General features: G+C 37.5%; 1 protein-coding gene across 6 annotated transcripts in view; it reads right to left on the bottom strand.

Moving 5' to 3' along the window:
- adgrb1a (adhesion G protein-coupled receptor B1a) overlaps window positions 1-18,234 on the bottom strand; it is a 237,625-nt gene that overhangs the window by 81,840 nt on the left and 137,551 nt on the right. For all 6 annotated transcript variants that reach the window (XM_081597386.1, XM_081597388.1, XM_081597383.1 and 3 more), the window contains exons 15-18: window positions 14,763-14,838; window positions 12,842-12,944; window positions 12,699-12,742; window positions 2,602-2,728 (exon numbers count right to left, since the gene is read on the bottom strand). In XM_081597386.1, coding sequence (XP_081453512.1) covers window positions 2,602-2,728; window positions 12,699-12,742; window positions 12,842-12,944; window positions 14,763-14,838 — 350 coding nt within the window. The remainder of the gene's footprint in view (window positions 1-2,601; window positions 2,729-12,698; window positions 12,743-12,841; window positions 12,945-14,762; window positions 14,839-18,234) is intronic.

Here is an 18,234-nt window from a genome sequence, read left to right as displayed (position 1 = left end):
TGATGTAGTGAATGAGTGAGTGAACATTGCAATAAATATAAGAGAAAACAATACAGACTGTGCAAAAAAAGAAAGAGAGACTGGCAATACATAAAACTAATACACCAACACACAATTGCATATCTCTTTTATTTCATTGGCGTGTAAGCAGATGATGCCATGGGACAATAACACTCCAACAACACTCCAAAATAGCCTTGCTATGCATCTGTAGCCAATTCGATCACCAGCTAAGGCAGGCTGCCACAAGTTTTTGGATGTGTTACCAATTCAGCTGCATGAGCTCTCAAACCGCATTTAAACTGAAGTTATTGACTGCAACAGAACCTATAACTCTAATTTGATAAAACTGGCATCACTGAATCTTACCTAACGATAGATGATGAAGATTCGAACACCTGAGATGCTGGACACTTGAAACTGAAATTGAGAGTGGTGATAGTCGTAGAGTCAGTTGATCCTTAGAGGTGAAAAAACTAAACCAAGATTTTGATATTAATGCAAAACTAATGTCCTCCATAGTTAGGTAGTAAAACAACAAAATTCCCTTTATCACCTTTTAACCCAATGTACCTGCAGCATTCAGAACAGGAGCACATCAAAAGTGGCTCACATGCTTCAAAGTTGTAACAGGACTTTATGTTCTACAATGTTCCTTTCATTTATCATGTTTAGGCTCTCGTAAGATGAATTTATCAAAACATATACACATCAAAACCTGGTAAGATGACAGCAGCTTTAGAATGGGAAACCAAAAAAAAAGAGACTAAATATACTCAGTCACACAGATCTAATGAAGCACATTAAAACCAATTTTAAAGTTAAAAAAAATCAAGGCTAATGTGCAACCATCAAAATATAACGGGATAGAAAACATCACCAAAATTAGTTAGGCAAAAAATATCAGAAAAATGCAAGTAATTTAAAAACATCTTAAAAATGACTAATACATGTGACAATGTTTTGTGGAAGGTTTATAGGTGCTAGGTAGCTCTCCCCATGTTTATTAAACAAAGTGTCCAATCAAAAATGCCACTAATTAGCTGAGTTGAATGGAAACGTTAGATAAGAGAAATGAGAGGAATTAATCTGCAAAGGAGAAAAGAAATTCACAATGACTCACAAACTGATGGAATGTTTCAGTTTGAATGTCAGTGGGACAGTCTACACACAGTTAAGCAGACCCTTGGTGATTTGAATGACTTTGGCTACCAGTTGTATTGTGTTTTTAAAGATGGTTGAATGGATTGAATTGCTAAATGGATGAAATAATTTTTAAAGGCCTGGGGAAATTTTTTTCCCCATTTTTATTCAGAACTGAAATATACAGCTCGGGAAAAAATTAAGAGACCACAAAAGGATAAGTTTCTTTGATTTAACTTTTTTATAGGTATATGTTTGTAAAATGAACATTGTTCTTTACAGACAGCATGTCTACTGACAACGTCTCTTCGAAATTCCTAGCAAAAAATTTGTATGTATGTAAATGCATGCAAAATTTCCATTTTTAGGAACCTAACTAAAACGGCATTGAATTTTTTTTCCCCCTTTTCTGATTGTTACAGTAAAAAAAAATGTTTACTCTGCATTATAAATGCAAGAGCCAGTTAATTGCCACTGAATGTTTTATTTTTGGACAAGGTCAACCTGTTTCATAGTCTCATCCTTGGGCCATAAGCAGCATGACGAACTGCATGCTTCCTGCTATGTCTTTAAGAAAGCCTTGGTGCCAACTCTGTTACCAGGGCAACTGGTGAAAAAACACTTCTGAGGAAATTTCCAGTCTAATAATAACTAATTGCAGAGAATGAAGATTCCCTACAAAGACACTGCCTTATACCCTAATGGAACTGGGCCACTTTAGAGTCTACAGGATTCTGTTGGGATATTCTGCATTCTTCTCTTTGAGCCTAACAGCACAGGAATGAATCATGCTGTGAGGCCATTGTTATCCATGCATGTAGTCCCATGCATGTTACAGTGAATATATATCAGCATATATGCACATTCAATAAACATTTATCTTTTTTTGTGTGTTCGTATCTTTTTCAGATTACTGAACTGCCAGACAAGACGTTCCCTCTTGGACGTTCTCCAACGGGGCCTGGTAACCATGGAGACACCATTGATGGCTCAGTATGTTAAAACACGTTATTCTGGACATCAATACATGATGTGACATGTAATAAGGCTATTAAATGGTGAGGGGTGGGTGTTATTTTCATTTTTGAGATTAATATAAATCCTACTCAACCTGTTATGTGTGTGAATTAATACACAGGTTAGCCAAGTGCTGTCCTCACCGCGTGCGTTTCCTCTTGGATAACATAAACAGCTCCATAAAAACAGATACCTAGAAAAATCCTTTGCCTTGGCAATCTATAATATCCTTTATCTGCCCGGCTTTGGCATGGCGAGATAGAGAGGAGAAAGGAGAGGGAGGATCTGTTTATATGAAAGGACAATAACGCCCTTTGGGAGGCAAAGAGAAATAAAAATCAACCCAGAAACGCGAATAGATTCAAATAACAGCCCGAACAAAAACACAGTCTGCGACACCTTCAACGTCAAGGGAAGTCAAGGCAGCGTTGCAGCACTTACCATGTCGGGGTTCAGCCGTGCTAAAATGGCGAAGGTGGACAGCCTGTCACACACGCATTTGGTTCTGAATGAGTCGACGAGCACGGCTCTGCAGCCCCTGGCAGACCAAGATCCCAGCAGAGAGGAGCTGCACGAAGACAAACACACGCACACACACACACGCCCACGCACGCACCCACACACACACGCAGAGAAAAGCGATGCGGTGAATACAGAGCCAGGAAAAAAAGAAAAGACGGCGCGCGCTTCAAATCCCATCGCGTTTACGCCGCCTTTTTAATCCGTTTTCCATCTCCGCCGGCTGGGCTGCAGCAGGAGCGGAGCGGAGAACCGAGTGAGCGCGGCGTGAAGCGGCTGCAGAGCGACACACTGTAAATGATTAATATTATTATCAAAATAATAACGATTATTATTAATGTCTAACTATTGGATATAGATGACTTTAGGTATGAGGACTGTTCTTAATTAGTCTTCTCAAATTAATATTTAAATTCGTGTCTGTCTTTTAATTTACCTGATTTCTTTTTTAAATGCACCAATGTGCACTTGCGCACCACCAAACAAGCATAAATAAATAAAATGCTACAAGCACCTGGAATAAAATGCTCAATTTGGCTTCAATTTGGTACATATGCAGACCAGAGAGGAGTTTATAAATGATTTGATTATCAAAGAGCTGGCAGGTCTATGGCAGAAGAGCAATAGTGCTCCTGGCAGTTGCCAGGATTGAAAGTCAGTCGTTAGGGTGAGTGAAGGTCATCAGACAGAGGATGACCTTTACCAATAATTGTTTTGTTGAAATTGACCCTGACTCAACAGATCTGGCTGTTTTCAGACTCATTTTGGGATGCACCAATTTGGAGTGTGGGATCCACTCAAGCTTGGTCTTAGATAATACACCAAAGTTTAGGCTAATCATTTTTTTAAATGTAGATTAAGAGAAAAAAGAAATAGGACATGATCTAAACTCGTCTGACATCCAAAACAGACCAAATAGGAACAGAGAGAAGTATTATTATATGTCATCTTCCTAAGTTAATTACTGCCCAAATAAAACCTAAACCGTACCAGTACCATTCTCAATTTTCAAGTTTCCATATTACACAAGATATGCAAGAACAACCAATGTTCAAATTTCATGTGACAGAAACATTGAGCAGCTTTATCAACTTGTTTCTTAAAATTTGTTTAGTTTTTGGATTTGTCTTCCCACCCATCACCCAAATCATAATTCCACAAACCAAAATACACAAATCCCATTTTCAATTTGGTGTACCTCCTAAGACAGCACCCCTGTCTCTGCCACTAAGCAGGTTTTGTTGTTACCAGGAAGCAAAGAGCTATTAGCCTGAACATAATTATAGCCTTACTGAATTTGATCAAATTAGCCAGATGCTTTAGAAGCAATGACTTCATGTGTCCCCACGCTGTCTCACATTATTTACAATCCTGATTGTTTTGGCATTTTTTGTAATACGTGGAATAGCTGTAGGGTTGAGCAGATGTTACCCCGGAGCACCGCTTCGTTATTAATGTCAGAAAAACTGGAAAAAATGCTGATTGACCCCGAGTCTGACTATAGGTGACAACTTCCTGCTTTTAATTGATATCTAGAAAATAAACCAGGTTTTTGGGTTAACCAGCAGCTTACATATTTAATCTATTGGAAATTATCATCAGGTTTGATTTGATGATAATTTCTCTTTGCATCTAAAAACTAACTTGTCTGATACAAAGTGCAGTAATGCTGATAGAAAGGTCCAGTGACTCCTCCCTGCAGTCTATCTATGAAGAGTGTCATCAGACTTGCATAACCTTTGCTTGGAGACCAGTAGATTTAAATATTAATTTGTTCCTGCATCCATCAGAATAATAAATGAGGTTGATATAGAGTTTACTGTCATGAGGTTGATGCTCTGGTTTGATTTGTTGGTTTGTTTACTTGTTCGTATTTTATTCTGCAAGGTGTAATATGTGTTTTAAGTGAACAATATGTGTATTTTGGTTTTTGTGGTGTCAGCATGATTTTATTTTTTGTAGTGTATTTAATTATGGTGGCACTGCCACCGTGGCAGTTTCATAACAATAATTATATTATTTGATATATGCACTTTATATATCAAATTGAAATCTCAAAGGGAGCAGCCTAACAGAAGTGAGGTTGCCATTTTGCACCATCAGTTCTTCTGACCTACATCACTAGGCCAGGCAGGTGAAATGTCTCACCCAAAGACACAAACAACAGGGGCAGATGGACCGGGAATCATACCAGCAATCCACAGATTGCAGGGTAAACTCCTACCACTGTCGCTCCCATTTGCGATTGGCTTTACCATCAATGCACTTACCATCCTTAATAAAATGATTTGGGATATTTTAGGAGTCTTTTGTCTACAGGACCCAAAACTGAAGAGTTGTTATTTTGCATCTAAAGTGCCTCAAAGCAAACATCACATGATCAACTTCATAGCCTTCCAGCAGGTTTTTAACAGAAGATATATTATTCAAATTAACCCTTTTAGAGTGACTGTGGGCCTAGGTTCTTCTGTTGTGTCCCAACAGAAGAACCTGTTGGGACACAGGGATGGGGTTAGGGGTTACCCTAACCCTAACCATTAGATAACCTTTGACAATAGTTGAGGAAGAAAAGTGTGAACCCACAGTTTTCACTTTCTTGATTTTCCAAAATCAGAACACCTGCCACAAAGCAGATGAGGCTGAGAGTACAGGACACACAGATGCAAAGTGAATGCTCTCTCTCATAAGAACACTTCACTTCATAGAAAGCAGCTTGTTCCTTCATTAGAGTTTAAATGATCAAGAATGGAACATTAAAAACAAAACACATTGATGAAGAGCCTGATTACAGGACGATTGCTGCTTTCTTTGCTCTAAAAGAGCTCAGTAGGATGAAGGTGACCTAAACAGCACTGGCTTACTTTATGTCATGTCAGTAACTCTGGAAGGTCTATTACTGGTGGAAATAATAAAGATGGTTTAAGAATATGAACCATATCTCCACACAGTTTTCCATCGCTTGAGTTTATAAGCAGAGAAGGTTTAGGATGTTGTTAGTTTTGCTTTTTAGCAGCAGGCAGCGACTCAGTGCTGACATTAGAACCTCACCTCTAACTGAAATCCAATCTATTAGGACACAGAGGAGTTTTTCTGTTGAAGTGATTAAGTCTCTCTGTGAGGCACACAGGAGCTTGCAGACACTCTTGCCCTCGCTGTTTAATTGGATAATTTAGGTGCTGGTCCAGCAGCCCTGCATGAAAGGATGTCCTCTGCCAAGTAAAGGTCACATGGATAAAGAGCAATGTGCCAGCACAGAGGAAACATAGAAAATGTCTCTTAAAGGAGTGAATATGTATGCTTTGATATAATTCAAAGATAAAGAATTTGGGGGGAAATTTTTAATCGTTGTTGCAGTACCATGTGGCAGGTCGTAGCCCAGTTTTGCAGCATTTTATGCATCTAAAAGTAAGATTTAGATGCACAAAATGCGTCTAAATCTGATGCATGGATGTGGATGGTCCCATCCCATCATTGTTTCATATGGGCAACCAAAAATATGGTGAAATAACTATAACTTTCAAAAGTATTTATACCCAATGATCTTCGTTCATATGATGTGTACCTGGACTTCTTCAGTGCTTCCAGCACAATCCACCTGTCTGCTCCAGTAAAAGCTGACCAGGATGCAAGAACTTCTTCAACGACAGACCACAGGTCAACACCAAATCTGACACTGTGATCAGCAGCACAGCACCACCGCAGGGAACTGTCCTGTGATCTCTCGTCTTCATCCTTTACAGCTCCAAGTTCTCATATAACTTTGAGTCATATCACATTCAGACAACATGGCTGTCTTTAGGTTCATAGGGTCTCAGGAAAAGCAGTACAGCAGTTTGGTAAATAACTTTGTCACCCAGTGCTACACAAACCATCTGCAGTTCAACACTAACAAAGTGGCCATGATCTTTGGGAGTTTCACACAAAGTTTATGGACAATTTAGTTTGTAGGAGAGATGAGGTGGACACGATCAGCAGCGAATGGACAGCAAACTGGACCAGACAAACACTCAACTGTCTGTGGTAGCCAATGTCCTTTTCTATGCAGTGGTGTGATGGGGGAGCCACACGACAAAGAAGGAAACATCTATACTGAAAAATCTTATCAGCATGACCGGCCACGGGGTCAGCACGAAGCTGAAAACTCTGCTGACAGTGGCAGAGGACAGGACACTTAAACTACTGGCCATTATGACCAATAGAAACGACTGATAGAAATGGTATTGCTAACTTCCAATCAGACAAATAGAAATGCATCTTAACCTTGCACCCAGAAGTGTAAAACATAACTTGTAAAATGTCATTTGAATGAAATTATTGCAAATAAATAAATAAATAAATAAATAAATAAATAATTTTAAAAAATAAAATTTTAAAAGATATAGCCTTAAAGATTTTTTTTAAAGAAATTCTTTGAAAAAAATAAAATCTCATGAAATAGCAAACTGCATAAATAATACCCTCAGCTACTGAAGTTTTATTTTTGAAATCCATTTTTTCACAATTTAATGTCTGCTTGTAATATGCTCTTTGCTCGCAGTAATATTTGAACAAATTGATCTCCATAGACCTTAAACCCCTTGCATAGAGGGAACCAAATATAAATGCATGCCACACTTTTCAGAATTTGTGAGAAAAATGTATCAGTTTGTGTAAGTCTGTCACGACTGTCACATAAAATCACTCACAATGCTGAATAGAAGACTATTACTCTCACTAAATATAGTGACAATAATATATTCATTCAGTCATTCATTCATGCTTTAAACATTAACAAACCACTGAATACTATGAAACAAAATAATAAAATATACATTCTGCATTAATAATGAATAATCCATAAATGACGTGATAGGTGACACACTTTCTATTGTCAATTTTAGAAAAAAAAATCATGTCATTAGTGGTTTGTCACTGCATATTGGTTCAGAATCTACCCATATCCAATCATTGTCTCAAAAAAGATAAGAGCAAGGAGAACATCAGTCCAAACTTTTATGTTTATGTCTCAGTACTCACATCTTCTTGTCACCCCTCAACTGAGATCTTGCTAATAAAAATGTATAAAATCCCTAAAACCCTCCACACAATCAGCTACCTTTGACAGAGAACACAAACACCTCCAAGGACAACATAATCAACATTACGCAACTTTTTAAAGTGTTAGACCTGCCAAAAACACACACTCACAACCCAGGGCTGACACCACATCAAATGCAGCTTAGGTTTTTAGAGCACCTTAGGCAGGAAAAGCTGCAAACACAATCAGGCAGTGATGTCAGGCAGAAGGACAAAAAGATGTAGCTGAAGTTCTTGTTATCGATTCCGGAGTGAAGCAGCAGCGTGCGAGTGAAGGCTGAGCAGTCTCACAGCTCTTATCAACATGACAAGGACGACTCCTCAGACTCCAATTTCTTTTCCAAATATTAACTCATTAATCATAGCTGCCGACTGAGATGGATTTTAATTTTACCCAGAACATGTCTTGTTCCAACCCCCAACCCAACTCCCCAACACAACAAGATTGGATTTTTGTCCTTGTTTTGTCTCTGTCACTCTCTCTTTCACTGCCCTGCCTCCAAAACTTGTAGTAAACAGTGACAGCTGGAAGGTGACTGCAATCAATAACATTCAACAGTCACCAGGTTGTTAAGTGTGAAATAAAAGCTTGTATTCAGATATTGACCCGTAGTCCAGTGTTTCATGCTTAACATAAGTTTAGCTTTATTCTCGTATGTTCTTCAAATTGGATGAAGACTCGTCTTCAAAATAAAATAAAAGAAAAAAAAAACAGGCAGAGCCAGGATGATCAATGCAGGGTCTTGGTGAAATTGTAAGGGTCATTTTGACTACAGTGGGATGACAAATGATAAAGAAGGATAGGTGGGGAAGGAGAGGTAGTAAAGAAACAGCATTGAAATCTCAATTTCTCCTTTTACTTTAGTGCTGGTACACCTGGATCCATCCGTCCGTCCGTCCATGTGTAGTCAGACCAGGTGTGGTGTGTGATGTGCTTCACTGACGCAGGCTTCTTTCATAATTTGATAACAGAAATTTTTAGCCATTGCTTATGTCCAGATTGAATGCTTCTACCTTTTTCTGTTGGAAGAATTAAGATGCATGTCTAACATCAATTATATAAAGGTCAGATGAAATGCAATATGACCGTTCGAACTGCAGACACTTTGAAAACTATACATATCTGAATTAGTTCAACAGGTGGAAGTAGGACACATTGTATTTTTTGGGTTGTGATAAGACTGGAACTGGGCCATGAAAAAGTCAAACATGAGTTTCATATGGGCAAAAACATGAATTTGAACCACATTTGCCTGCAGTGACCTATCCAGGGTGACCTCGCCTTTCACCCGTTGACCTCTGGAGATAGACATCACTGGGGATACGTGTGTTGGACAATGGATCGATAGCTGAGCTGGATTTGACACAATGTCTCTGGGTTTGGGTCAGGTTGGATTCTTTAGGCCTAGTCTAAACTCCAATGTATAATCTGTGTTGATTAAAAGAAATCCTCAATTCGTTTTAAACCCAATTCATGTTTTTTTTTAAATTCCCTAAAGTTGCATATTAAATGATCAATTTGTTGGTAAAAAAAAAAAGAAACAATCAGATGAATCAATAAACATGACATTCATGTCCAGAGGTGGATGTAAATCTCTGGTTCCAGATGCATGATTAACACAAAGTCTCACTGCACAAAGGCTGTGTTTCTTCCAGCATTCTGGTCCCCACTCTGTCATGCTTACTCTAATCTGTTGATTGAAAGAAGCAGAGATTTAGGAAGAAGCGGCAGAGGAGCTGTGCTTTGAATCTGCCCACAGAAGCAGTAAAATTGAACCGTTTCACATGCCTCTTTTATTCTCTTTGTCTCCTTTATTCTCTCTAATTGCTTCTACTCTTTCAGCAGATTAAATTGATAGCAATTCTAGATTGTGAAATGTGTGTCTAGGAACAGAAAAAGGATGAGTTCCCTAAGAGTTCCCTTTAATTTTTCACATTGTGTTAGTGATTGAGCAGTGACAGCTATGGCCGAGTGCAGCTGCTGAACTGGCCAGCACATCACCTTACCCAGAACTGGACAGGAGTAATAATACTTGTCTTTGAAAAAAAATGGAAGCTTGGTGTCTGTATCCAAAATTGTCAGCTCAAAAGTACTAATGGGCCTGAAAAATATAAGTTTTAAAAATTTAATCACCAAAAAAGCTGAGTTTTTTTATTTTTTTTAACATACTCAACAGTATGCTAAGTATGAACTCTCTTAATCATGCAAATAAAATATTCAGATTTGTTTTGTATAGGAATGAGATAGAAGATCCAACACTTCAAATGCTTTTTTTTTTTGTTAAATTACAGATATTCAGTTTTCTTATTTCGATTGATGAAAACTGAAAAATAATATTTTGGCTATTCTAAGCAATAAAAACTGGAAGTACATCAGTCTTGAAAACATTTGTATTTACACAAGTTTTAAGACAGCAAGTAAAAGTGGATTTGGATGCACCGGGTGTCCTTTAGAGCACGAGTCAATGACTAAATGTGCTCCAATTCACCATCAATATAAAAGGAAATCCTACACATTAAAAAAAAAACCTGCAATATTTTATAATTTTATCATATCATGTCCCCAAACACTTAAATTACTCAAAAAATGATCAGTGAGTAATATGAAATAGCTTAAAAATATTTAAAGCTTCATAATGATCCTAAGACAAGGGACATTGGTTCTCTTTCCTCTGTGGTAATATTTCAAACAAGAATGCTGCAAACAGAATTTATTATCAAATCTAATGTGAACTATGACAAGATGGATTCATGTTATATTCACTAAAATGTCTGTTGTGTAAATGAGATAAAAATCTGGTAATGGTTTTATCATTTAGATGGATTTAACTTCTGCAGAGGAAAAACTTTCTTGGCCAAATACTACAAGCTGCACGGCTGTACAGTATTAATATACACATGTATATTACTCATCTGGTTTCAGGACATATGGTTAGCTTGTCTTAGGTTAGACTTTCACAGTAATCCTCATGTGAAAGTCTTGTGATATTTATATGGTCAGGCTCTGCTGAAATGTTCTGGAGCTGTAAGACGCTTCATAAAAGCAATTGATTGATGAAACAGAATCTCAATGAAAAATGACCAAGATGTCGTCCTTTAGGATCTTTCAACATCTCTCAGCAGAATTGGTTTCTATGTATATCTTCCTGGATTTACTGCAGGCCTCTCCGCTTTATTGTGCTGCACACTTTGCCGGCTATGTTAGGAAAATCTGACTAAATAGCACAGATCAACAGAACACTAGTGAAGAGGAACTGTTCCTGACAGTCCTGATTTGGAGCAAGAACATTGTTGCATCAGAAACTGCCACACTCTTAGAAATAGCTGTAAATTTATGGCGGAATTCCAGCAGTAACATACTGTTATTCCAAAATACGGTAGGATATTGTCAATTTGATGTCTTCTTCTCTTGTCACAATCAAGACTGACGACTGGCAGTAAACTACCGCAAAATAATTGTAAAATACAGTTTTTTTTTCTAGGCAAGACATTTTACTTGTATTTGCATCTTAGAGAACCAGCATTTAAAGACAATATTAAACGGAAAGAAAAAAATACTTTCCATAATAAATCTTTTAGGGAATGAATCGAAATCTACAGAGCATAATCAAAAGTGTTTGAATACCAGTGTTGGTGTCGTATGTTAAAAATACAATGTAAATTAAACACTTGTTTAGTCAAATTCAAAGATAGGTTTGTCAGTTTCCCTGAAGAGATGGTGTTTGATAAAGAGCTGCTCCCACAATTGCAACGGATCTGTGACGTCATGTGTTTGCCCTGGAGACAGCAGTATGGCGTCTTGTCTGGAGCTTATTATAACAAGGTAAGTTCCCCAAAGCTATTAAAACATGCTCTTTATGTTCTTTCTTTAATGTATTTATGTAATGTAATGGTGATGTCTCAATGTTTGTAACTCCCTGTCGGATATTATACCACAATGTATGCTGCGTTTATACTGTTATGTATTCTGTATCTCAATAAAGATCTATTAAAAAACACACACAAAAAAACAAGGTAAGTTCCATGTTAAGACCATCAGGTTATTGATTTTAATTATTTTTTATGAATGCATTAACTTTCTGTTTGCGCAAGAGTATCAACTTATCCTTAACGTAAGTTTATTTGTTTGAATATCGCAGTACGACTGTTCAGTACAGAGATGCTCAAGTCCAGTCCTTGAGAGCTGCTATCCTGCAACTTTCAGATGCTTCCCTGCGCCCATTAACACACCTGAATCAAATGAAAGGCTGGTTAGCAGGTCTGTTGGAGTAAAGATGCATCGAAAAGTTGTAGGACGGTAGCTCTCGAGGACTGGACGTGAGCACCCTTGGTTTATTATTTTTGTTAGTAGCTATAGCTAGCCAAGCAGGTGTAGCACGGGGTCTCGGGTGGTTAAACGAACATTACTTGCATTGACAGTAAATTACTGTCAGGATTAATTACGGTACAGCTACTGTGCATTTACAGTAAACGTCTGGCGTCTATAGCTGCCAGTATTTTACTGTACATTTACAGGATTATTTCTCAGAGTGCAGAAGACTTCCAAGCCAAAGCTGACAGTTTCCGTATGTTTGTTGAAAAGCACACAACTGAACACAACATGTCACCAGAACCTTTCATCAACATGGACAAGATCCTCCTCATGTTAGATAACTTCAAAAAGGATTTGGCAAAGGATTTGCCAGAGTGACTGGCAAATCCTTTTCTCTTTTCATGATAAATTTTTTGGCTTATTCAAGTTATAGTTCGGAAAATTTGGTCAATACGGACCTCTTGACATGGGAAGAGTTTACATGGGTTAGTCAGTACAACGTAATGTTAACTCAAAGGTAACCAAATGTACATAATTGAGACAATAGGAGCAAGATATATGGTTATATCTCCCATGAGAACATTGAAACTCACAGGGTACGGTAGGTAATCAGCAACAAAGAGGAGATTACCTGTCACTCTCATCCCAGGATATACAGGTTTGATTGGTAGTGCCCTACAAATGAGGAACAGAGAAACAGAATCATCACAATGAGTTTAAGTCCAACTGGGCATGCGCTTTGAAATCTGAAAGGACATCATTTTTTTTACTGACGTTGTATAGGTGGGAGAACTCGACCACAACAGGTGTAGAGAGGGAAGCAGGAAGGGGCTTGATGGTCACTGACAAAAGCTTAGAGTTGAGGATAGTGTTGTTTCTGCAAAAAAAAAAAAAAAAAAAGCACCACAATAACCTGAAATATCCAATTAAAAGAAGTTGTGCACTAATAACTTATACACTAATGGTCACTTAACTTGTTCTTGTTGCTAACTGATGAGTTTTTCTCCTGGTTTCTAAAACGCCAAAGCAGCTATACATAATCAACCAGGTTGTAATTGAGAATCAAAAATAAAAATCTATGTTTTTATTGCTGGTAGTGACAAATAATGTTTGTATTATGGTATTATAAATGTTTATTTTTTTAAAATACTGACATTACTTTTTAATTACTAATGGTAATAAATGCTTTTGTAGTACATGACTTCAGGGTCTGGTTTTGAAAAGATTGATGGAGCTTTCTAGTTTTTAGTCATGTTTCCAGACATTACAAAATCAGGCTTGTTTTGGATTTTTATCACAATCACAACAATCACACTAAAGTGATGCTATCTAATATGGAGAAATTATATGAAAAATAATATTTCTATATTATTTTCAGAACATGGAAAGAAAAATTATATTCTGAGGTGGGTCAATGGGTTATTGACCCACAGACTTTGAACTGTGAAATAATATACTACACAAATAAACTTGACGTGAGTTGAAACTTGACTCAATAGGCTGTTAAAGAGGGGACCAGACCTCCAGTGGAAAGTTCAAATGTTTTAGGAAAAGTAATTTTCTTCTCCCCAAATCTGAATTCCATTTCTTTGCAAAAGCTTTTATGAATTTTAGTGCATTTGTTGTTAGATTATTTGCTCTTTACTTAGTATGCATTGCAGTGTCTGCCTTCATATGAACTATCAATCATGTTGCAAAAGACTATGTGGGAAAAATGAATTGCTACTGGACGCATAGAAACCAAAATAACCAAACATGGTCAACAGCCCGTAGTTGGCTCCCTGCTCACTCACATCATCATGGTGTCCTCTCCTCACAATCAAACTCTCAGCTCTTAGAAGCACAATCAGTCAACTTAAATATTTGTGTCATCTAGTCTCTTGCTTCTGACTCATCTCATTTTCCTTGAGAGGTGCATTAAATGCAGAACAGGAAAGAGGTTAGGAATGAAAATGCAAAGGATGAGAAATATAGAATGAGGCAGAGGACTGAAAAAAATGACAGAAATCCAAAGTTTAGCAAGAATTACAGTGGAGGGGGGAACTTGTGTTTGTCTCATTTTCCTGCTGCATATTTTACCAGTATATTATATGCTTTTCGCACATTATCATAATGGACATCTATTTCCAAGTGTCAGCACAGCTGTATGTAGCTGGTTAGACTCAGAAACTCATTTACATGTATTTATGTGCATTAACTTAAAAATATCTTCCCGTCACATTTGAAGCTACTTAACTTTACCACAATGTAAAAAAAAATGTGACCAGGAGATTTTCATGTTATGTTTAATTTAGTCAACTTTTTGTTAATCCAAAATTGAAATTGTCCACATTTTTACATTAAATCTCAAAGACATTGAAATAAAGTAGAAAAAAACAAATAAAAACATATTAAAGTCTTAGTTGAAAATTTCTTCAAATTTCTACAGTGAATTTACCCTGTTTTATTTTTACAGATTTCTTTTGCAGTGCAGTAACATAAAATATAACCTAAAGCTTTCTGTATCCAAATCATTGTTTCCAAATAGCTGAACTCATCCAGGTAAGTTCAAATTACTTTTCAACATATCCTAAAATTTTTCCAATGTTGAAAATGTCACAATGGTCCACGTGAACACCATTCTTCATCCTTAAAAGCAGCATCATATTTTCATAAGATGATTACTTGCGTACATGTCCATCCCCATTAGTCTTACCTTTGCAGAGACAAAATGCTGCCCAGGTTCCTGTAGAGAACAACACCGGTTACGAAGGTCGAGTCGTCGTCTGCTTCTGTGTTTGGAAGGAGCAGAAGTGAGGTCATGGTGAGCTGGCAGGTCAAAGTCATGAAAAGACTGCTGATGCATTCTGAATGGCTGAGTGTGTAGGAAAGAGCAGATCAGCCATGCTGCCTCTGCGCCTACAGCCAAACAACATCACACCTCACACCTATGTGTCAAGGACACCTAAATAGATTTCATCATTTTCATAGATTAGTAAATGAATAGGTGGTTTATTTGCAAGTTCAAGAATCATTTTTTGGTTTCTTGTTCTTTTGCAAATGTAGCTAGTTGTGATGACTTTCATGAAGAAGGGACTGGCAGAGAGCAGGATGGCTGCTGAGATTTAGCTTTTAGAATCAACAGAGCTACACTGCATGTAAGAACTGAGTTAACATCAGAATGTTCAGGAAATTAATTAGAAAATGTTCTGGAACATGCATCAAATACTGTTACAGCTGAGCGTTTCAGGGACGTAACCATTTCCAACCTAAAAAACTAACACTGCTGCACTATAGATATCAGCTGATTTCAATTAGAACTTCTGACACTTTTTTAAACTCACTAAATAAGCTGTTGATCTGTCCACCGTCCATGACGTACCGTACTTTTAGACTTTTCTGTCTGTGAAAAATGCATCTCCAATGGTGTGTAATGGCTGCAATGCCAAATCCATTGTTTCCATACAAAACTCTCAAGGTGTACATAGCCTTGTACACCAAACCCTTGTATAGGTTTTGGCTGTGAAATAATAGTTGTTTTTTTTGTCTTAACAATTTTACAACTTTTTATAAGTCATAAAAGATTTTTTTTTTATTCACACATGGCAGAAACTTAACACACACATTACGTTCATCCTATCATTATATGATTCAGCATATTCATAATTGTCATAATTACTTAGTTTTGTATTCTTAGTGCTTGGAGTTGATCATATTTTGTTGGCTTCTGTTTCTCCATTTATTGTTTTAAAATTGAAAACAGGTTCTCAGTGGAGTAAAGATCCTGACCACTGGTTCAAAACTTTAGTGATTTTGGAGACAGTTTGTTCTAATTATTCCCGATTCATGCTGCTCTATCATGCTGGAAAAAAACAGAGATTATCATCAAACTAAACTTAGATGATAAGAGGAAGTCGCTTATAGAAAATTCTAACGTTATACCACAATTTAGGAGCCAGTCCACTTCTTTAAAATGTCACTGTGTTGTTTGTATTCACTACAAAAATAATTCAATCTTTCAGCAAGGAAGATTTCATAATTTTTGTTTTAAGGTTCTGACTTCCAAAGAGACAAATGGCCACCCATCCAACAGGCTTTCAGTCTCAGAGTAACTGCTCTGGCAGGATAGTGTCCTTCCTGGGAGCTCAGGCTGCTGGAGGAGACAAAGCTGAGAGAACAAACATGACCCAGAGCAGAAGCCCAGGCTGTTTCCAACAAAGTAAACAGCATCCAACCTGACCGGAGGAATTTCTCTTCCTGTTGTGATGAGGAGGTTTTCAGGCATCAGGTTTTACCTGATCTGTAGGCCCTTCTCTCTTTGAACCGTTTCTCTAAATTTGTTCAAACTTTACCTTATGACAAGTATTTAGAAAATCCTAATTATTTCCAAAAAACTCTGTTCAGAGAAAGAGTCATCAGTCACATTTATTTTTCATTGAAAGGGTTCTGATGTCCATCTCCAGCAGTCATTGGGTGGTCTATCACAGGGCAGCACAGATGTCCTGTAAAGCAGAACTGTTGTCTGATCGGCACACCATTTTAGAACCTAAAGGACCATTTTAAAGGACCATTTTAGAGAACAAAGTTACCTAGTGATGACTGGATGCTAGAGTACCCTGAGAGAAATCATGCATAGGGAGAATAGTTCTACCAACTGTAGAACTATTGGTAGTTCTACAGTTCTACAGTTCTTATGTGCAGCATAAGAGCTTGAACTTCCTGCAGGACTTTCTGGAAAGAACTGGCCAGCTTCTTGTCTAAGGCAGCTGTTCTACTGCCTCACTGTAGATGCAGAAGTGTCACACCCAACTGATGCTGAGCAAGTTCTCCAAAATGGATGCCAGGTTCTCTAGAGCTCTCCTTTGCAGTAGAAGATTCTAAAACATTTTTCACTTCAGTTATGCATCCCAAATTGAATTTTTTGATGATCCAAAAAATATTCCAGCTGTAGTTTTGTTGTATGTATTTAGATGCAAAGAAGGGATGTTTAACCCCAGTCTGTGACTTCACTTGTCAGAGAGATTTCAGTGTCTGTTCTTTAAGTACCAAATGCAAAAACACAATGAAATGGGCTTTGAGAAAAAACTTTCACACTAACAGGATATATGTGACTGCTCTCCACAACAATCCAAAAACAATGTGTACTCACATTTTAAATGAGTACACACTCACTTAAAATGAGTGTGAGTACACTCATTTTAGAACCAGTGCAAACACTGGTTCTGTTTGCACCATTCTTTGACTTACCAAAACAAAACCTATTCAGAAAACTCATCCAGAGGTCTCTGGACACTGTGCAGTTTAGAGGCCCACACTGATCTGAGCTGCTACTAAACATGGCTTTAGCTTTCATAAATTTCCCCATTTCAGAGCAGCATGGAAGGAGATTTATCAAAACTTGACAACTGGACTCAACAGTAGCACTGGGCTGAAACAAAACCCAAACCATAGGAAAACACGCCTCCATCTGTCGAGCCATCTGAAGACATCCAACTCTTCTGCTCCAGCACAGCCTGGAAGCACACAGCAGTGTGCCAGGCAGCATGCAGAGACAGTGCCTCCCAGGCAACAACTGAGCTCCCATGGGCATCACAGGGGAACCAAGCAAGATATGTGGGAGTGTGAGGGGGATGAAGTATTATGTGTCCTGCTCATGCACTCTCTGGCCACACCAATGCAATGTGCTCAGCCAGATTGAGTGTGCCCAACTAGTCTGGAGGGATTCTAACCAATTGGTTCAGAAAGGAAAGACCAAAGGAAAGAACAAAATATACATTTGCTTATTCAGAGCAAGCATAAAGCATATGGAATCAACACTGAAATAAAAAGAGATCTATAACAGTATGCACCAATTCTTTGTAGATTTATAACAGAACTTTAGGTAAGTGAAGAAATCATTTCTAAAGCAACAATGCATGTTACATATTATTTATATATGTATATGCATATAAAAATACACATGTACATATATATTTATGTTAGTATGGTAAAATGAGCTTTCACTTTACACACAGAGGAGTGCCAAAATAAATTTTATTAAAAAATTAAGCGAGATTTTTTTATTTATATTAGGTTAGAAAGTGTAATATTTAGATATGTTTCTTATTATTTAAACAGATAAATAAATTGCGAGACTCCAGTTACCATCAGGCAACAGATTAGAACTTCATGGGGTTTTGTTTGTTTGT

This window comes from Poecilia reticulata, chromosome 16 (assembly GCF_904066995.2).
Source record: "Poecilia reticulata chromosome 16, P_reticulata-male-v2, whole genome shotgun sequence".
NCBI lineage: Eukaryota > Metazoa > Chordata > Actinopteri > Cyprinodontiformes > Poeciliidae > Poecilia > Poecilia reticulata.
This window is presented reverse-complemented; position numbering and strand designations above follow the sequence as displayed.